Below are 19,816 nucleotides of genomic sequence, written 5' to 3'. Positions count from 1 at the left end.
CCACGGGTTTGGGGTGAAAAACGGCAAATTTGGGAACAATAACCGCGCCCTGGTGCCGGTGCAGCTGCTCCAGCAGGCTGCGAATGAAACAGGGTTTGGGGTGAAAAATGGGAAATTTGGGAAAAATCAACCCTTTGGGGGCAGAAACCAGGGGATTGGGCAAAAAAACCCCACGGGTTTGGGGGGAGAAACGGCAGATTTGGGAACAATAACCGCGCCCTGGTGCCGGTGCAGCTGCTCCAGCAGGCTGGGAAAACAGCACGGGTTTGGGGTGAAAAACGGCAGATTTGGGAAAAATCAACCCTTTGGGGGCAGAAACGGAAAAATTGGGAAAAAAAAACCCCACGGGTTTGGGGGGAGAAACAGCAGATTTGGGAAAAATCAATGGGTTTGGGGTGAAAAACTGAGGGTTTGGGCAAAATGGAGAGAAATCAACGGTTTTAGGGCAAAACCAAATATTTTTGGGGCAAAACTGGAGAAAAATCCCCATTTTTGGTTCAAACATGGACAAAATTCCCACTTTTGGCAAAAACATGGCCAAAATCCCATTTTTGGCACAAACACGGCCAAAATCCCATTTTTGGCACAAACACGGCCAAAATTCCCATTTTTGGCACAAACGTGGCCAAAATTCCCATTTTTTTTCACAAACGTGGCCAAAATTCCCATTTTTGGCACAATCATGGCCAAAATTCCCCATTTTTGGCAGAAATTCAGCCAAAATTCCCCATTTTTTTCACAAACATAGCCAAAATTCCCATTTTTGGCAGAAATTCGGCCAAAATTACCCATTTTTGGCAGAAATTCGGCCAAAGTTCCCCATTTTTTCATAAACATGGCCAAATTACCCATTTTTAGCACAAACACGGCCAAAATTCCCCATTTTTTGGCACAATCATGGCCAAAATTACCCATTTTTGGCAGAAATTCGGCCAAAATTCCCCATTTTTTTTCACAAACATGGCCAAATTCCCTATTTTTAGCACCAACACGGCCAAAATTCCCCATTTTTGGCACAATCATGGCCAAAATTCCCATTTTTTTCCCAAACAGGACCAAAATTGCCATTTTTGTCGCGAACGTGCCCGAAATCGCCGTTTTTGTCAGAAATCCCCGTCCTTACCAGGCCTCCTTGCTGGGCTGCAGCAGCGGCGCCTTCGGCTCCAGCTGCGGAGACAGCGCGGGTTGGGGTGAAAACCCGGGAATTCGGGCAAATCCCGCGGTTTGGGGTGAAAAACCGGGAAATCGGGCAAATCCCGCGGTTTGGGGTGAAAAACCGGGAATTCGGGCAAATCCCGCAGTTTGGGGTGAAAAACCGGGAATTCGGGCAAATCCCGCGGTTCGGGGTGAAAAACCGGGAATTCGGGCAAATCCCGCGGTTTGGGGTGAAAAACCGGGAATTCGGGCAAATCCCGCGGTTTGGGGGGGAAAAACCGGGAATTCGGGCAAATCCCGCGGTTTGGGGTGAAAAACCGGGAATTCGGGCAAATCCCGCGGTTTGGGGTGAAAAACCGGGAATTCGGGCAAATCCCGCGGTTCGGGGGGAAAAACCGGGATTTGGGGTGAATTCCTTGGATTGTGGGACAATTCCCACATTTTGGGGGAAAACCCCGGGATTTTGGGCAATTCCCACGTTTTGGGGGCAAATCCCAGATGTTGGGGTGAATTCCCAGATTTTCGGGTGAATTCCCAGTTTTTTGGGTGAATTCCCAGATTTTGGGGCGAATTCCCAGATTTTCGGGTGAATTCCCAGGTTTTGGGACAATTCCCAGATTTTGGGGCAAATTCCCAGGATTTTGGGACAATTCCCAGATTTTGAGGCGCATTCCGGGGATTTTGGGGGGAATTCCCAGATTTTGGGGCAAATTCCAGGGATTTTGGGGCAAATTACGGGGATTTTGGGACAATTCCCAGGTTTTGGGGCAAATTCCGGGGAATTTTGGGGCGAATTCCGGGGATTTTGGGGCGAATTCCAGGGATTTTGGGATAATTCCCGGGTTTTGGGGCGAATTCCGGGGATTTTGGGACAATTCCCAGGTTTTGGGGCGAATTCCCAGGTTTTGGGGCGAATTCCGGGGATTTTGGGGCGAATTCTGGGGATTTTGGGGCGAATTCCAGGGATTTTGGGACAATTCCCAGGTTTTGGGGCGAATTCCGGGGATTTTGGGACTCACCGTGGGCGGGGCCTGGGGGCCCTTCCCCCCCCCCGGGGGTTGGGGGGGGGCCTTGATCCCGCCCGGCTTCGCCTGCGGAAAAACGGGAAAAAAAGTGGGAAAACGGGAAAAAAGTAACAAAAAATGGGGAAAAACGGGGGAAAATGGGAAAGGACAGGGAAAAATCAGGGAAAAGTGGGGGGAAATGGGAAAGGATTTGGAAAAATGGAAAAAAATTGGGGAAAATGGGAAAGAAATGGGACAAAATGGAAAAAAATGGGGAAAATTGGGAAAGCTGGAAAATTAACAGAGAAAATTGGGGAAAAACCGAATTAAATTGGGAAAACTTAGGAATTTAGTTGGGAAAAATTGGAAACGAACTGGGAAAAACAGAAATAAATAGGAAAAATGGAAATAAATTGGGAAAATTGGAAATAAATTGGGAAAATTGCAAATAATTTGGGAAAGATTGGGAATAAATTGGGAAAATTGGAAGTAAATTGGGAAAAACTGAAATAAATTGGGAAAATTGGAAATAAATCCAGAAAAGCCGGGATTAAATAGGGAAAATTGGGAATAAATTGGGAAAAAACAGGATTAAATTGGGAGAAATGGAAATAAATTGGGAAAAATGAAAATAAATTGGGAAAATTTGAAATAAATTGGGAAAAAATGGGATTAAATTGGGAAAATTTGGAATAAATTGGGAAAAACCAGGATTAAATTGGGAAAAATGGAAATAAATTGGGAAAAATTGGAAATAAATTGGGAAAACCTGGGATTAAATTCAGAAAATTGGAAATAAATTGGGAAAAACGGAATTAAATTGGGAAAATTGGAAAGAAACTGGGAAAAAGGGATTAAATTGGGAAAAACTGGTATAAATCGTGAAAAAGCGGGATTAAATTGGGCAAATTGGGAATAAATTGGGAAAAAATGGGATTAAATTGGGCAAATTAGGAATAACTCATGAAAAAGCGGGATTATATTGGGCAAATTGGGAATAAATTGGGAATAAATTGGGAAAAACCGGGATTAAATTGGGCAAATTGGGAATAAATTTGGAATAAATTGGGAAAAACCGGGATTAAATTGGGCAAATTGGGAATAAATTGGGAATAAATTGGGAAAAACCGGGATTAAATTGGGCAAATTGGGAATAAATTGGGAATAAATTGGGAAAAACCAGGATTAAATTGGGCAAATTGGGAATAAATTTGGAATAAATTGGGAAAAACCGGGATTAAATTGGGAAAAACCGGGATTAAATTGGGAAAATATCGGGAAAAACCGGGATTAAATTGGGCAAATTGAGAATAAATTGGGAATAAATTGGGAAAACCCGGGATTAAATTGGGCAAATTGGGAATAAATTGGGAATAAATGGGATTAAATTGGGCAAATTGGGAATAAATAGTGAAAAAGCGGGATTAAATTGGGCAAATTGGGAATAAATTGGGAAAACAGGGATTAAATTGGGAAAACCAGGATTAAATTGGGCAAATTGGGAATAAATTGGGAAAAACCAGGATTAAATTGGGCAAATTGGGAATAAATTGGGAAAAACCAGGATTAAATTGGGCAAATTGGGAATAAATTGGGAAAAACTGGGATTAAATTGGGCAAATTGGGAAAAACCGGGATTAAATTGGGAAAAACCGGGATTAAATTGGGAATAAATCGGGAAAAACCGGGATTAAATTGGGCAAATTGGGAATAAATTGGGAAAAGCGGGATTAAATTGGGAAAACCGGGATAAAATTGGGCAAACCGGGAACACGTGGGCGATCCCGGGGACGCGGCGCTCACCTGGCCGGGCTGGGGGGGGAGGGGCGGCCCCGCCTTGCCCGGAGCCGGAGCCGGATTCCCACCGGGAACGGGAACGGGAACGGGAACGGGAACGGGAACGGGGCCGGAGAACGGCTTCGGATCCGCCGCCGCCGGACCTGCGGGAGCGGAAACCGGGATGGGAAATTGGGAATGGGAAACCGGGAAATTGGGATGGGAAACTGGGAATGGGAAACCGGGAAATTGGGATGGGAAACCGGGAATGGCACCGGGAAACTGGGATGGGAAATTGGGAAATTGGGATGGGAAACCGAGAATGGCACCGGGAAACCGGGAATGGCACCGGGAAACCGGGATGGGAAATTGGGAATGGCACCGGGAAATTGGGATGGGAAACCGGGAATGGCACCGGGAAATTGGGATGGGAAACCGGGAATGGCACCGGGAACTTGGGAATGGCACCAGAAATTCCATTGGAAAAATTGGGAATGGGGACACGGAATGGGAACCTGGGAATGGGGAACTGGCAATGGGACACTGGGAATGGCGCCAGGAATTCCATTGGGAATGGCACCGGGAAATTGGGAACGGCAGCGCAGGGATTTCAGGATTTCGGGATTTCAGGATTTCGGGATTCGGGATTTCGGGATTTAGGGATTCGGGATTTCGGGATTTAGGGATTCGGGATTTCGGGATTGGGGATTTCGGGATTTGGGGATTCGGGGATTGGGGATTTTGGGATTTAGGGATTTCAGGTTTAGGGATTTGGGGATTTGGGGATTCGGGATTTCGGGATTTCAGGTTTAGGGATTTGGGGATTTCAGGATTTAGGGATTCGGGATTTGGGGATTGGGGATTTGGGGATTCGGGGATTTCGGGATTGGGGATTTCAGGATTTAGGGATTCGGGATTTCGGGATTGGGGATTTCGGGATTTAGGGATTTCAGCATTTAGGGATTGGGGATTTCAGGATTTCGGGATTCGGGATTTGGGGATTTCGGGATTTGGGGATTGGGGATTTCGAGATTTCGGGATTCGGGATTTGGGGATTGGGGATTCGGGGATTTCGGGATTCGGGGATTTAGGGATTCGGGATTTGGGGATTGGGGATTTGGGGATTCGGGGATTTAGGGATTCGGGATTTGGGGATTGGGGATTTGGGGATTCGGGATTTGGGGATTTTGGGATTTTGGGATTGGGGATTTGGGGATTTGGGGATTCGGTATTTGGGGATTGGGGATTTGGGGATTTAGGGATTGGGGATTTGGGGATTGGGGGATTTAGGGATTCGGGATTTGGGGATTTGGGGATTTCAGGATTTCGGGGTATCGGAATTTTGGGATTTGGGGATTGGGGATTTAGGGATTTTGGGATTCGGGGATTTGGGGATTTAGGGATTGGGGATTTCAGGATTTCGGGATTCGGGGATTGGGGATTTGGGATTTGGGGATTGGGGGATTTAGGGATTGGGGATTTCAGGATTTCGGGATTCGGGATTTAGGGATTTCGGGATTGGGGATTTGGGGATTTAGGGATTCGGGATTCGGGGATTGGGGATTTGGGGATTTGGGGATTTAGGGATTGGGGATTTCAGGATTTGGGGATTGGGGATTTCGGGATTTGGGGATTGGGGATTCGGGGATTTCGGGATTCGGGGATTGGGGATTTGGGATTTGGGGATTTGGGGATTTTGGGATTTCGGGATTCGGGGATTTGGGGATCGCGGCGCCCCGCACGCACCTGAGGCGGCGCCGGCGGGCGCCAGGGCCGGGCCGGGCGTTCCCGGAGCCGCCGGCACCAGGCCGGGCGCGGGCGGAGCCGGGAACGGCGCCGGGCTGGACGGGGGCGGCTTCGGCTGCAGGAGCAGCCCCGGGGGCACCTGGAACCGGAGAGGTCAGCACCGGGCACGGAATTCCCAATCCCGAAAAACGGACACGGAATCCCCAAATCCCCAAAAAACGGACACGGAATTCCCAATCCCGAAAAATGGACCCAAAAACCCCGGAGAGGTCAGCACCGGGCACGGAATTCCCAATCCCGAAAAACGGACACGGAATCCCCAAATCCCCAAAAAACGGACACGGAATTCCCAATCCCGAAAAATGGACCCAAAAACCCCGGAGAGGTCAGCACCGGGCACGGAATTCCCAATCCCGAAAAACGGACACGGAATTCCCAAATCCCAAAAAATGGACCCAAAAACCCCGGAGAGGTCAGCACCGGACACGGAATTCCCAATCCCGAAAAACGGACACGGAATTCCCAATCCCGAAAAACGGACACGGAATTCCCAAATCCCCAAAAAACGGACCCAAAAACCCCAAATCCCGAAAGAACGGCCCCAAAAACCCCGGAGAGCTCAGCACCGGACACGGAATTCCCAAATCCCCAAAAAACGGACCCAAAAACCCCAAATCCCCAAAAAAGGGACACGGAATTCCCAAATCCCCAAAAAACGGACACGGAATTCCCAAATCCCCAAAAAACGGACCCAAAAACCCCAAATCCCCAAAAAACGGACACGGAATTCCCAAATCCCCAAAAAACGGACACGGAATTCCCAAATCCCGAAAGAACGGCCCCAAAATCCCCGAAAACGTCAGGAACGGACCCGGAATCCCCAAATCCCCAAAAAATGGCCCCAAAAAACCCCAAATCCAGGAGGAGCCAAATCCCAAATTCCCCAAAAATTCCCAAACCCCGGAGATGTGGGGAATTCCTGCTGGGAATTTCAGGAATTCTGCCAGGATTTTTGGGATTTCCACTGGGATTTTTTGGGATTTCCCAAGAATTCCACCAGGATTTCTGGGAATTCCCTGCTGGAAGCGCTCGGGATGGTTGAAATATTTGGGATTTCCCGGGAATTCTGCCAGGATTTTTGGGATTTCCTGGGAATTCCCTGCTGGAAGCGCTTGGGAATGTTTGGGATGGCTGGGAATTTCTGGAATTTCCTGGGAATTCCACTGGGATTTTTGGGATTTCCTGGGAATTCCGCTGGGATTTCTGTGCTGGAAATGCTCAGAGATAGTTGGGATATTTGGAATTTCCCTGGAATTTCCAGGAATTCCGGGAATTCCCTGCTGGAAGTGCTCAGGGATTTCTGGGAACTTCCCAGGAATTTCCGGGAATCCTGCTGGGATTTCCGTGCTGTGAATGCTCAGGGATGGCTGGGAATATTTGGAATTTCCCGGGAATTCCAGAAATCTGGGAATTCCCTGCTGGAAGCACTTGGGGATTTCTGGGAATATTTGGAATTTCCCGGGAATTTCTGGGAATCCTGCTGGGATTTCTGTGCTGTGAATGCTCAGGGATGGTTGGGAATTTCTGGAATTTCCCGGGAATTCCACTGGGATTTTTGGCATTTCCTGGGAATTCCGCTGGGATTTTTCGATTTCCTGGGAATTCCACTGGGATTTTTGGGATTTCCCAGGAATTCCGCTGGGATTTTTGGGAATTCCCAGAAATTTCCCGCTGGAATTTCTGGGATTTCGATTGGAATTTCTGGGATTTCCCAGGAATTTCCGGGACTCCCGCCGGGATTTCCGTGCTGTGAATGCTCAGGGATGGCTGGGAAGCTGTGGGATTTCCCGGGAATTCCGGAATTCCGGGAATTACCTGCTGGAAGCGCTCGGGGCCGGCCTTGGGCGGGGCCGGGAACGGCGCCGGGATCAGGGGGAAGCTCCGGGGATGCTCCGGGGGCAGCAGCGGCAGCGGGAAGGGCGGCGGGGGCTGGGAATGCGGGGAAATCTGGGAATGCGGGGAAATCTGGGAATGCTGGGAGACCTGGGAATGCTGGGAGACCTGGGAATGCGGGGAGTGCTGGGGATGCTCCGGGAACGGCTCCGAGGGCGGCCGCGACGGCGGCCGGGACGGCGGCCGCGACGGGATTTGGGGAATTTGGGAAGGGATTTGGGAGGGGATTTGGGGAATTTGGGGAATTTGGGGAACGGGGGCCGGGGGCTCCCCCGGGGACGCTCCCGGGAGCTTCGGCTGCAACAGAAGGAACAGGAAGAGCTCGGTTAGTGCGGGAAGCGGGGCCGGGATCCCCCAAAATCCCCGGATCTGGACCCAAATCCGCCCCTCGGGAAGTCGGGAATTCGGGAATTCCCTCCAGGAGCCGGGGGGGTCTCGGGAAGGGCCCCGAGCCGCCCCCGCATCCCAAATCCGGCCCAAATCCGGCCCAGTTCTGCCCCTGCGGAAGGAGGGACCGGGGAAACTGAGGCAGGATCCACCACGGCGGCTCCGGGGCAGAAATATCCCGGGAAAAACAAGCCCGGAACCCCAATCCTGCCCCAAATCCCAATTTCAAGGAATTTTTGGGAGGCAGGAATGGGAAAATCCACCCAAAAATGGCCCCAGGACCCCAATCCTGCCCCAAATCGATTTTTAAGGAATTTTTGGGAGGCAGGAATGGGAAAATCCACCCAAAAATGGTTCCTGAAACGGAACATTCCAGAAAAAACAACCCCAGGGATCCCCCAGCCCCCCCAAATTCCCATTCCCGAGGAATTTCGGGAAGCAGGAGGAGGAAAAATCCCCCGGGAATGGCAAAAATCCTTCATCCCCCCCCAAAAAAAATTCCCGTTCCTGGATTTTGATCCCTGGATTTTGATCCCTGGATTTTCAATCCCTGGATTTTGGATCTCTGGATTTTCAATCCCTGGATTTTGATCCCTGGATTTTGAATTCCTGAATTTTCAATCCCTGGATTTTGATTCCCGGACTTTCGATCCCGGGATTTTGAATCCCTGGACCCTGGATTTCAAATCCCTGATTTTGATTCCGGATTTTCAATCCCTGGATTTTGGATCTCTGGATTTTCAATCCCTGGATTGTGATCCCTGGATTTTGGATCTCTGAATTTTCAATCCCTGGATTTTGATCCCTGGATTTTGAATCTCTGGATTTTGATCCCTGGAATTTGAATTCCTGGATTTTCAATCCCTGGATTTTGATCCCTGGATTTTGGATCTCTGGATTTTCAATCCCTGGATTTTGATCCCTGATTTTGATTCCGGATTTTCAATCCCTGGATTTTCACTCCAATCCTGGGGTGAATCCGCCCTCCCTCCCTCCCCCCCCCGGATTCCCGGGGATCCCGAGGATTTGGGGGAATTCCGGGATTTTGGGGCGCGGCAGCGGCGGGGGTTAGTGAGCGCCAAGCGAGCGGGGCGAGGGCCGGGAATTCCAGGAATTCTGGAGGGAAACCGGGGCAGAAAGGATTGGGAATTCCGGGAATTCAGGGAGAACTCCCAGACGGGGCAGAAAGGATTGGGAATTCTGGGAATTCCAGAGGATCCGGCGGGAAAAGCGGATCCAGGCACGATTCGGGGGAATCGGGGCCAGGAGCAGATCCCAGATCCCAAATTTCCACCCCTGGATCCCAATTTTCCATGACTGGATCCCAATTTCCATCCCTGGATCCCAAATTTCCACCCCTGGATCCCGAATTTCCACCCCTGGATCCCAATTTCCCCGCTCCAGAACCCAATTTCCATGTCTGGATCCCATTTTTCCAGCCCTGGATGCCGATTTTCCAAGCCTGGATCCTGATTTCCCACCCCTGGATCCCATTTTCCAGGTCTGGATTCCATTTTTCCATGACTAGCTCCCAATTCTCCAAGCCTAGATCCCGCTTTCCACCCCTGGATCCAATTTCCCAAATCCCATAAATCCCCGAAATCCCCAAATCCCCAAATCCCCAAATCCCGGCAATTCCTGAATCCCAGCACCCCAAATCCCCAAATCCTGGCAATTCCTGAATCCCAGCACCCCGAAATCCGCAAATCTCGAATCCCAGAACCCCAAATCCCGGCATTCCGGAATCCCGGCTCCCCAAATCCCCAAATCCCGAACCCTGGCCCCCCAAATCCCAGCATTCCGGAACCCCGGCCCCCCCAATCCCGGCGTTCCGGAACCCCGGCTCCCCAAATCCCGGCATTCCTGAACCCCGGCTCCCCAAATCCCGGCATTCCGGAACCCCGGCCCCCCCAATCCCGGCGTTCCGGAACCCCGGCTCCCCAAATCCCCAATCCCGAACCCTGGCTCCCCAATCCCGGCATTCCGGAACCCCAGCTCCCCAATCCCGGCATTCCGGAACCCCGGCCCCCAAATCCCGGCATTCCGGAACCCCGGCCCCCCAATCCCCAAATCCCGAACCCCGGCCCCCCAATCCCGGCATTCCGGAACTCCAGCTCCCCCAATCCCGGCATTCCGGAACCCCGGCCCCCCAATCCCGGCATTCCGGAACCCCGGCTCCCAAATCCGGCATTCCCGAACCCCGGCCCCCCAATCCCGGCATTCCGGAACCCCAGCTCCCCAAATCCCGAACCCCGGCTCCCCAAATCCGGCATTCCCGAACCCCGGCCCCCCAATCCCGGCGTTCCGGGCGCCTCACCTGCTGCAGGAACACGGGCACGCCGTCCTGGCCCAGCGCCGGCGCCGCCGTTCCCAGCAGGATCTTCTCGGGGCTGGCGGCCAGGCCGGGGCTGGGCTGCGCCGGGGCGGCGGCGCCGGGCCCGGGCTCGGCCTGCCCGGGGCTGCCGGCGGCCGCGGGGCCGGCGGCGGCGGCGCCGAGCCCCTCGCCGGCGTTGAGCATGGCCACCGGGCCGGCCAGCGTCACGCCCTGGATGACGGTGGGCGCCGGCGCCGGCGCCGGCGGCGCCGAGCCGGGGCTGGGCAGCGGCCCGGCCAGCGACACCGGCATCTGGAAGAGCGCCGGCGGCGCCACCTGGCCCGGCTGCAGCTGGATGGGCGCCGCCGACAGGATGTGCGCCGCGCCCGGCGCGCCCGGCGCCGCCAGCACCGGGCCCAGGTTGAGCTGGCCCGCCAGGTTCTGGTTGAGCAGCTGCGCCGGCAGCGCCGGATTGGCCAGCAGCTGCGCGCCGGCGCCCTGGCCGGCGATGATGTGCGCCGGGCCCGTGGCCGGCAGCAGCGGGCCGCCCACGCCGGCCGGCAGCGCCGAGAGCGGCTGCGGCAGCGGCACGGCCGAGGCGCCGGGCAGCAGGAACTGGTTCTGGCCCTGGAAGGGCTGCGCCGGGATGACGATGGAGCCGCCCTGGTTGAGCACGTGCACGCTCATGGACTTGCCCAGCGCCGGCGGCTGCGGCGGCGGCGGCTTGAAGACGTTGGGCGGGAAGCCTTGGAGCACCACGTTGGGCGCCGCCTTGCCGGCCACGAAGGCCAAGTTCTGCTGCGCCTTGGCGGGCGCCTCGCCGGGCAGCGCCAGCGCGCCGCCGGGCGCGAAGGGCTTGGGCGTGATCTGGTAGAGCTTCTGCTGCAGCACGCCGGCCGGCTTGGGCTGGATGGGCGTGGGCGTGCGGTGGATGATGACGTTGGGCGCCGGCACCAGGGAACCGCCCGGGCCCGAGGCCACCGCCAGCGGCTGCGCCGACGCCGCCGACACGCCGCCGAACACCGAGCCGCCGTTCAGCGCCGCCGTGGCCACGGCCGCCGGGAGGCTCTTCTGGATCACCAAGCCGGCTCCCTGCGCCGCCGCCGCCGCCGCCGCGTCGGGCTGGGCGATGTAGCCGCCCACGGCCGCCACGGGCGCCGGCTTGGCCAGCAGCTGCGGCGCCGCCGGCTGGTTGATGGCCATCACCTGCTGGCCCACCACCTGGATGGGGCCCAGCCCCAGCGCGCCGCCGGGGCTGCCGTTGGGCAGGCCGGGCAGGTTGGGCAGCGGCTGGATGGTGACGTTGCCCAGCCCCACCTGCTGCAGGAAGGGCTGCACGCTGATGGCCTTGTTGACGGCGTCGGGCGGCTGCACCAAGGCCTGCGGCGCCAGCACGGCGGGCGGCTGCAGCCCCAGCAGGTCGGCGGCGGCGGCGGCGGCGCCGGGGAAGATCTGCGGCGCGCCGTCGGCCGCCTGCACCACCGGCTGCAGCGCCGGCAGCTGGAAGGAGCCCAGGTCCAGCTCGGCCTCGGCCTCCAGCGTCTGCTCGGTGATGTTGGCCTCCTGCAGGCTCTGCTGCAGGATGTCGCACGGCTGCTCGGCGCCCGCGCCGGCGCCGCCCGGCGAGCCCAGGATGTCATCCTCCAGGAAGTCCAGGTCCACGCCGGCCGCCGGCTGGCTGGGCTCGGCGCTCAGGGGGTTCCCGGCCGCCTCCTGCCCGTGGAGCTGCGGCGACGGGGAACGAGTCAGGGGGGATGGGGGGTCAGGGGGGATGGGGGGCACCAAGGAGATTAGCGGAACCCAGCGGAACTCAATGGAACCCAACGGAAACCAAGGGAGCTCAACAGAACCCAATGGAACCCAACAGAACCCAACAAAACTCAACAGAACCCAATGGAAACCAATGGAAACCAATGGAACCCAAGGGAGCTCAACGGAGCTCAATGGAACCCAACAGAACCCAACAAAACTCAACAGAACCCAATGGAAACCAAGGGAGCTCAGCAGAACCCAATGGAACCCAACAGAACCCAACAAAACTCAACAGAACCCAATGGAACCCAACGGAAACCAATGGAAACCAATGGAACCCAAGGGAGCTCAACGGAAACCAATGGAGCTCAACAGAACCCAACGGAACCCAATGGAAACCAATGGAGGTCAACAGAACCCAATGGAACCCAATGGAAACCAATGGAGGTCAACGGAACCCAAGGGAACCCAAGAAAATGCAACAGAACCCAACGGAACCCAATGGAAACCAATGGAGGTCAACGGAACCCAACGGAACCCAAGAGAACGCAATGGAACCCAAGGGTGCTCAACGGAACCCAACAGAATCCAATGGAGCCCAATGAAATCCAAGGGAACCCAATGGAACCCAAGGGTGCTCAACGGAACCCAACGGAACCCAATGGAGCCCAATGAAATCCAAGGGAACCCAATGGAACCCAAGGGTGCTCAACGGAACCCAATGGAGCCCAATGGAGCATGGAAAAAAATGGGAAAAAGAATGGGAAAAATTGGAAAATAATGGGTAAAAGAATGAGAAAAAGAAGGGAGAAAATGGGGAAAAAATGGGGAAATAATGGGAAAAATGGGAAAAAGCGTTCCAAAAAATGGAGGGAAAATGGGAAAAAGAATGGGAAAAAAGGTGGGAAAAAGGGGAAAAAGAATGAGGAAAAAATGGGGAAATAAATGGGAAAAAATGGGAAAAAGCATGGAAAAAATGGGGAAAAAAATAGGAAAAATGGGAAAAAGAATGGGAAAAAGAACGGGAAAAGGAATGGGGGAAATGGGAGAAAGAATGGGAAAAAATGGGGGAAAATGGGAAAAAGGATGGGAAAAAATGGGGGAAGATGGGAAAAATGGGAAGAAAAGTGGGAAAAGGAATGGGGAAAAGAATGGGGGAAATGGGAAAAAGGATGGGGAAAAAAAGGAAAAAAATGAAAAAAAGAATGGGAAAAAGAATGGGAAAAATGGGAAGAAAAATGGGAAAAAGAATGGGAAGAATGGGGAAAAAAATGGGGAAAAAAATGGAAAAAATGGGAAAAGAACGGGAAAAACGGGAAGAAAATAGGGAAACGCCCAGGGAAAATGAGCTTTTTCTGCCGCTGAGGGGATTTGGAGGCGCTTTGCCCCTTTTCCCAAGTGCCGCGCTGCCGGGCCGGAATTCCGGGAATTCCGGGAATTCCGGGAGTTCCGGGAATTCCTGGAATTCCGGGAATGCCGGGACTCACCGCGGCTCCCTCGAAGAAGGCGCTGGCGGCGTCGCCCGAGTGCTCCAGGAGGTCGTCGCTGTCGATCTGCAACGGAACGGGCAGCCAAATTTGGGGAAAAATGGGGAAAATTGGGAAAATAATGGGGAAATTATGGGGGAATCATGGGGGAATTATGGGAGAATTATGGGGGAATTATGGGGGAATTATGGGGAAATAATGGGAAAATTATCGGGGAAATTATCAGGGGAAAATATCGGGGGAAAATATCGGGGAAAAATGGGGAAATAATGGGAAAAAATGGGGAAAATGGGGAAAAAATGGGGAAAATGGGGAAATAATGGGAAAATTACGGGGGAAATTATCAGGGGAAAATATCGGGGAAAAATGGGGAAATAATGGGGAAAATGGGAAAATAATGGGGAAATTATGGGGAAATCATGGGGAATTATGGGGGGAAATGGGGAAATAATGGGAAAATTATGGGGGAAATTATCAGGGGAAAATATCGGGGAAAAATGGGGAAATAATGGGAGAAACGGGGAAATTATCGGGGAAATAATGGGAAAAATGGGGAAAAAATGGGGAAAATGGGAAAATAATGGGGAAATTATGGGGAAATCATGGGGGAATCATGGGGGAATTATGGGGGGAAATGGGGAAATAATGGGAAAATTACGGGGGAAATAATGGGGAAAATGGGGAAATTATCAGGGGAAAATATCGGGGAAAAATGGGGAAATAATGGGAGAAACGGGAAAATTATTGGGGGAAAATGAGGAAAATGGGGAAATAATGGGAGAAACGGGAAAATTATTGGGGGAAAATGGGGAAATAATGGGAAAAATGGGGAAAAAATGGGAAAAACGGGAAATGGGAAAAATATGGAAATAATGGGGGAAATGGGGAAAAATGGGGAAATTGTTAGGGGAAAATGGGGAATAATGGGGAAATAATGGGAAAATGGGAAAAAAGGGGAAATTATCGGGGGAAATGGGGAGGGGAAAAATGGGAAAAAATGGGAAAGGGGGGAAATAATGGGAAAAATAAGGGAAAATCGATGGGGGAAAAAGGGAAAATTATGGGGGAAATGGGAAATAATGGGGGGAAATGGGAAAAGTGGGGGAAATAATGAGGAAATAATGGGGGAAATGGGAAAAGTGGGGGAAATAATGAGGAAATAATGGGGGGAAATGGGAAAAGTGGGGGAAATAATGAGGAAATAATGGGGGAAAATGGGAAAAATGGGGAAAATGGGGATTTTTGGGCTCTCACCTTCTCGGATCCATGGAGGAAATCGTTCAGGGCCTGCGGATCGCTGGGGAAACAGGGAGAGGAGGCTCAGGGAGGGAATTCCGGGAAAATCCCGGAAAATCCGGGAAAACCCCGGCGATCCCGCAGCCCTGGGGACCAAATTCCCGGATTTTGGGGCCAATTTCCTCCTTTTTTTGGTCATTTCCCTCCTTTTTTTGGGGCCATTTCCCACAAAAATTTTTCCTTTTTTTGGAACCATTTCCTGCCTTTTTTTGGGTCATTTCTCGCCCTTTTCTGGGCCATTTTCCTCCTTTTTGGAACCACTTCCCCACCTGTTTTTTTGGGCCATTTTCCACTTTTTTTGGGGGTAATTCCCTGCCTTTTTTGGAACCATTTCCAGCCTATTTTGGGGTCATTCCCTGGCTTTTTTTGAGGCCATTTTTCTCCTTTTTTGGGCCATTTCCTGCCTTTTTTTTTGGAACTATTTCCAGCCTATTTTGGGCCATTTCCCACCTTTTTATTTGAACCATTTCCTGCCTTTTTTTTGGGGTAATTTCCCACCTTTTTGGGCCATTTCCCATCCTTTTTTTTGAACCATTTCCTGCCCTTTTTTTGGGCCATCTCCCGCTTTTTTTGAACCATTTCCTGCCTTTTTTTTTGGGCCATTTCCGCTTTTTTTTTGACCATTTCCCGCCTTTTCTTGGGACCCATTTCCAACTTTTTTTTTGGTCCATTTCCGCCTTTTTTCGGAACCACTTCCCACCTTTTTTGATTCATTTTCCTCCTTTTTCGGGCCATTTCCACCCTTTTTTTGGGCCAATTCTTGCCTTTTTTTGGAACCATTTCCCGTCCTTTTTTTTTTTAACCATTTCCTGCCGTTTTTTGGGGCAATTTCCGGCTTTTTTGGGCCGTTTCCCGGGAATTTCCCGGGCATGTTCCGGACTCACCAGATGACGTCTAACAGGCACCGCCCGTCCTCATCGTCCATGTCCCCTGCGAGCAGAGGCGGCGTCACTCCCAAATTCCCAAAAACGCCCCAAATTCCCCCAAATCCCCCAAAATTCCCAGGTCCGAGCTCCTTTTCCTGCTCTGTTCCAGAGAAAACCCGGGGGAAATCCCAAAATTCCCATTTGGGTTGGGTTTGTGGGGGAGAAATCCCAAAATTCTCATTCTGGATGGGATTTTGGAGGGAATTGCAGGGAAAAGGGGGAATCCATCCCAAAATTCTCACTCTGGATGGGATTTTGGGGGGAATTTTGGGGAAAAGGGGGAATCCATCCCAAAATTCTCACTCTGGATGGGATTTTGGGGGGAATCCCAGGGAAAACCCTGGAGAAATCCTGAAATTCTCTTCTATGATGGGATTTTGGGGGAGATTTTGGGGGAAACAGGGAATCAATCCCAAAATCCTCATTTTTGGGGGAGATCTTGGGGGAAAGTGGGAATCCATCCCAAATTTCTCATTTCGGATGGGATTTTGGGGGGAATCCCGGGGAAAACCCAGGGAAAAATCCCAAAAATCTCATTTTTTATGGAATTTTAGGGGGGAATGACGGGGAAAACCCAGGGAAAATCCCGAAATTCTCATTTTTGATGGGATTTTGGGAGCAATTTTGGGGAAAATGGGGAATCCATCCCGAAATTCTCATTTTGGATGGGATTCGGGGGTGAATCTCAGGGAAAACCCGGGAGAAATCCCCAAAATTCTCATTTTTGGGGGGAATTTTGGGGACAAATGGAGGAAAATCAGGGGCAGGGAAGGGATTTATCCCAAAAATACTCCAGGGATACTCAGGAGTTACTCTGGGGATACTCCAGGGATACTCTGGGATAAAATTCCAGGGATACTCCAGGGATATTCCAGGGATACTCTGGGGATACTCCAGGGATACTCCGGGGATATTCCAGGGATACTCTGGGGATACTCCAGGGATACTCCAGGGATATTCCAGGGATACTCCGGGCTCAGCCCGCGCTCTCCAGCTCTTTACTCCGAGGATACTCCAGGACTCAGCTCCAGTTGTGCCTCAGTTTCCCCAGAATTCCCCCCCAAAAAAGCCCCCTAAAGGCCCCGGGATCGGGAATTCCCAAAAATTCTGGAATTCTCAAAAAAAAAAAACAAAACCCTTGGAATTCCCAGAATTCCCAAAAAAACCCCTTTGGAATTCTCAAAATTCCCAAAAAAAAAGCCCGGAAATGCCCCAAGATCGGGAATTTCTAAAACTCCTGAAATTCCCCAAAAAAAAAAAAAAAAGCCACAAAAGGCCCCAGGATCGGGAATTCCCAAAACAACGTCGGAATTCCCTAAAAATCACGCCTGGATTTCCCGGAATCCCCAGAAAAAAACTCCAGAATTCCCCCCCAAAAAGGCTCCGGGATCAGGAATTCCCAAAAAACCCCGGCAGTCCCAGAATTCCTGGAATGCTCAAAATTCCCAAAGCAAGTCCCGGAATTCCCAAAATTCCTGGAATCCCCAGAGCTGTCAAAATCCTGGAATTCCAAAAATTCCCCCAATTCCCAGAACTGCCAACATTCCCAGAATTCCCCCAAATTCCTGGAATTCCCAAAAACAACCTTGGAATACTCAAAATTCCCAGAACTGCCAAAATTCCAGAATTCCCCCAAATTCCTGGAATTCCCAAACCAGCCTTGGAATTGCCAAAAATTCCTGGAATCCCCCAAATTCCAGGGCCCGGCGGGGGGAGGAGGAGGAAGAGAAGAGGAAGAGGAAGAGGAAGATGAGGAGGAAGAGGAGGAAAAGCCGGAGAAGAGGAGGAAGAGGAGGAGGAAGAAGAGGAAGAGCAGGAAGAGGAAGAAGAGGAGGAAGAAGAGAAGGGGAGGAAGAGCAGGAGAAGATGAAGAGGAGGAAGAGGAAGGGGAGGAAGAGGAGGAGGAAGAAGAAGAGGAAGAAAAGGAGAAGAGGAAGAAGAGGAAGAGGAGAAAGAGCAGGAGGAGGAAGAGGAGAAGGAAATGAGGAGGAGGAAGAGCGGGAGGAAGAGGAGGAGGAAGAGACCCAGAGGCTGAGCAGGAGGAGGAGCAGGAGGAAGAGGAGGGGGAGGAAGGCCACAGAGCCCCAGCCCAGCTCCTTCCCAAAGCCACGAGGAGGAGGAGGAGGAGGAGGAAGGGGAGGAAGAGGAGGAAGGGGAGGGGACCCAGAGGCTGAGCAGGAGGAGTAGGAAGAGGCACAGGAGGATGAGGAGGATGAGGAGCAGAGGCCGAAGATCAGGAAGAGGCACAGGAGGAAGAGGAGGATGAGGAGCAGGAGGAGGAAGAGGAGGAAGAGCAGAGGAAGAGGAGGAAGATGAAGATGAGGAGACAGAACGGGAAGAAGAGGAAGAGGAGGAAGAGGCAGGGGAGGAAGAGGAGGAGGAAGAGCAGCAGGACGAAGAAGAGGAAGATGAGGAGGAGAGGCCGAAGATCAGGAAGAGGCACAGGAGGAAGAGGAGGAAGATGAGGAGGAAGAGGCACAGGAGGAAGAGGAGGATGAGGAGCAGAGGCCGAAGATCAGGAAGAGGCACAGGAGGAAGAGGAGGAAGAGGAGCAGAGGCCGAAGATCAGGAAGAGGCACAGGAGGAAGAGGAGGCAGAGCCGGGGGAGGAAGAGCAGCAGCAGGAGGAGGAGGAGGAGGCGGCCGAGGCCGAAGGCCGCACCCCGCGCTGCCCGCTCAGCTCGGACCCGCTCGGAACCGCTCGGAACCGCTCGGAACCGCTCGGAACCGCTCGGGGCCCTCAGCCCCGCTCAAACCCGCTCGGACCCGCTCGGAACCGTCCCGGTCTATTCGGGCCCGCTCGGGCCCTTTCGGAATCGCTCGGGCCCTTCAGATCGGACCCGCTCGGAACCGTTCGGACCCGCTCGGGCCCCTCAGCCCCGCTCGGCTCCGCTGGGTCCCGCTGGCCCCGCTCAAATCCACTCGGAACCGCTCGGGGCCCTCGGTCCCGCTCGAATCCACTCGGAACCGTTCGGAACCGCTCAGGGCCCTCAGCCCCGCTGGGCCCCGCTCGGACCCGCCCGCCCGGACCCGCTCAGGGCCCTCAGCCCCGCTCGGACCCGCTCAAATCCGTTCGGAACCGCTCGGGGCCCTCAGCCCCGCTCGGCTCCGCTGGGTCCCGCTGGCCCCGCTCAAATCCGCCCGGACCCGCTCAGGGCCCTCGGCCCCGCGCTGACCCGTTCGGGCCCTCAGCCCCGCTGGGCCCCGCTCGGTTTTTGGGCCCCGCTCGGTTTTTGGGCCCCGCTGGGTTTTTGGGCCCCTCTCGGTTTTTGGGCCCCGCTCGGTGGGGAGGGGCCCCGCCCCCCTTCCCCCCCCCGCTCCCCCCCCGCCGTTCCCGGGCCCGGGGGCGCGCGCAGGGCGGGTTGGGGGGGGGGGGGGGATTCGCGGCGGGCCCCCCCCCCCCGGCGCCCCGCGGGGTTTCCCGGTGGCGGCGGCACGGGCGCGGGCGCGCGGTCGGCGCCGCCGCCTCCGGCGCGGCCGGGCGGCGATGTCGCGGCCGGGCGGGCGCTTTTTGTGCGCCGGGACTCACCGTGAGGCCTGAGCGGCGCCCGCCGCGGGGTCTCCCAGGCGCCCCCGCACGGGCGCCGCCGCCAGGACCCCGCCGGGGCCCCGCCGCTTAGGGGTTCGCGGCGCTGCCTGATCGCGGCCGCCGCTCCCGCCGGGCCCGCGCCGGGCGGCGCAGCGGCGGGCGGCGGCCACGGGGGGGCTCGGCGGGATCGCCCCGCTCCTCCCGGCGCCCCCCCGGCGGAGGAACGGGGACGGGGTCATTAGCATAAACCGCGCCCCCGCACAGGCATTACAATAGACACGCCCCCCGCGCTGGCGCCTCAGCGGCCAAGCCCCCCCCCGGGACGGATCATTTGCATAAACCACGCCCAGAGCGCTTATATTAGCATAAACCACGCCCAGATCGCTGTTATTAGCATAAACCACGCCCAGATCGCGTCTATTAGCATAAACCACGCCCAGAGCGCGGGTATTAGCATAAGCCACGCCCAGAACACTGTTTATTAGCATAAAC

The 19,816-nt window shown here is 53.9% G+C and overlaps 1 protein-coding gene across 2 annotated transcripts in view; it reads right to left on the bottom strand.

Annotated features, from left to right (window-relative positions):
* The window catches only part of BICRA (BRD4 interacting chromatin remodeling complex associated protein), a 28,086-nt gene extending 8,665 nt beyond the window's left edge, over positions 1-19,421 (bottom strand). Inside the window, exons 1-10 of one of the 2 annotated variants that reach the window (XM_085564761.1) lie at positions 19,325-19,421; positions 15,755-15,800; positions 14,829-14,871; positions 13,575-13,640; positions 10,339-12,060; positions 7,557-7,931; positions 5,682-5,820; positions 3,963-4,099; positions 2,175-2,246; positions 1,124-1,167 (exon numbers count right to left, since the gene is read on the bottom strand). In XM_085564761.1, the coding sequence (XP_085420887.1) occupies positions 1,124-1,167; positions 2,175-2,246; positions 3,963-4,099; positions 5,682-5,820; positions 7,557-7,931; positions 10,339-12,060; positions 13,575-13,640; positions 14,829-14,871; positions 15,755-15,795 (2,639 nt within the window). In that variant the 5' untranslated portion in view covers positions 15,796-15,800; positions 19,325-19,421. Of the gene's footprint in view, positions 1-1,123; positions 1,168-2,174; positions 2,247-3,962; positions 4,100-5,681; positions 5,821-7,556; positions 7,932-10,338; positions 12,061-13,574; positions 13,641-14,828; positions 14,872-15,754; positions 15,891-19,324 lie in introns of those variants that run through there. The other variant, XM_085564762.1, reaches the window with a different exon arrangement.
* Positions 19,422-19,816: the final 395 nt, after the last annotated feature.

Source organism: Lonchura striata, chromosome 34 (assembly GCF_050655825.1).
Source record: "Lonchura striata isolate lonStrDom1 chromosome 34, ASM5065582v1, whole genome shotgun sequence".
NCBI lineage: Eukaryota > Metazoa > Chordata > Aves > Passeriformes > Estrildidae > Lonchura > Lonchura striata.
This window is presented reverse-complemented; position numbering and strand designations above follow the sequence as displayed.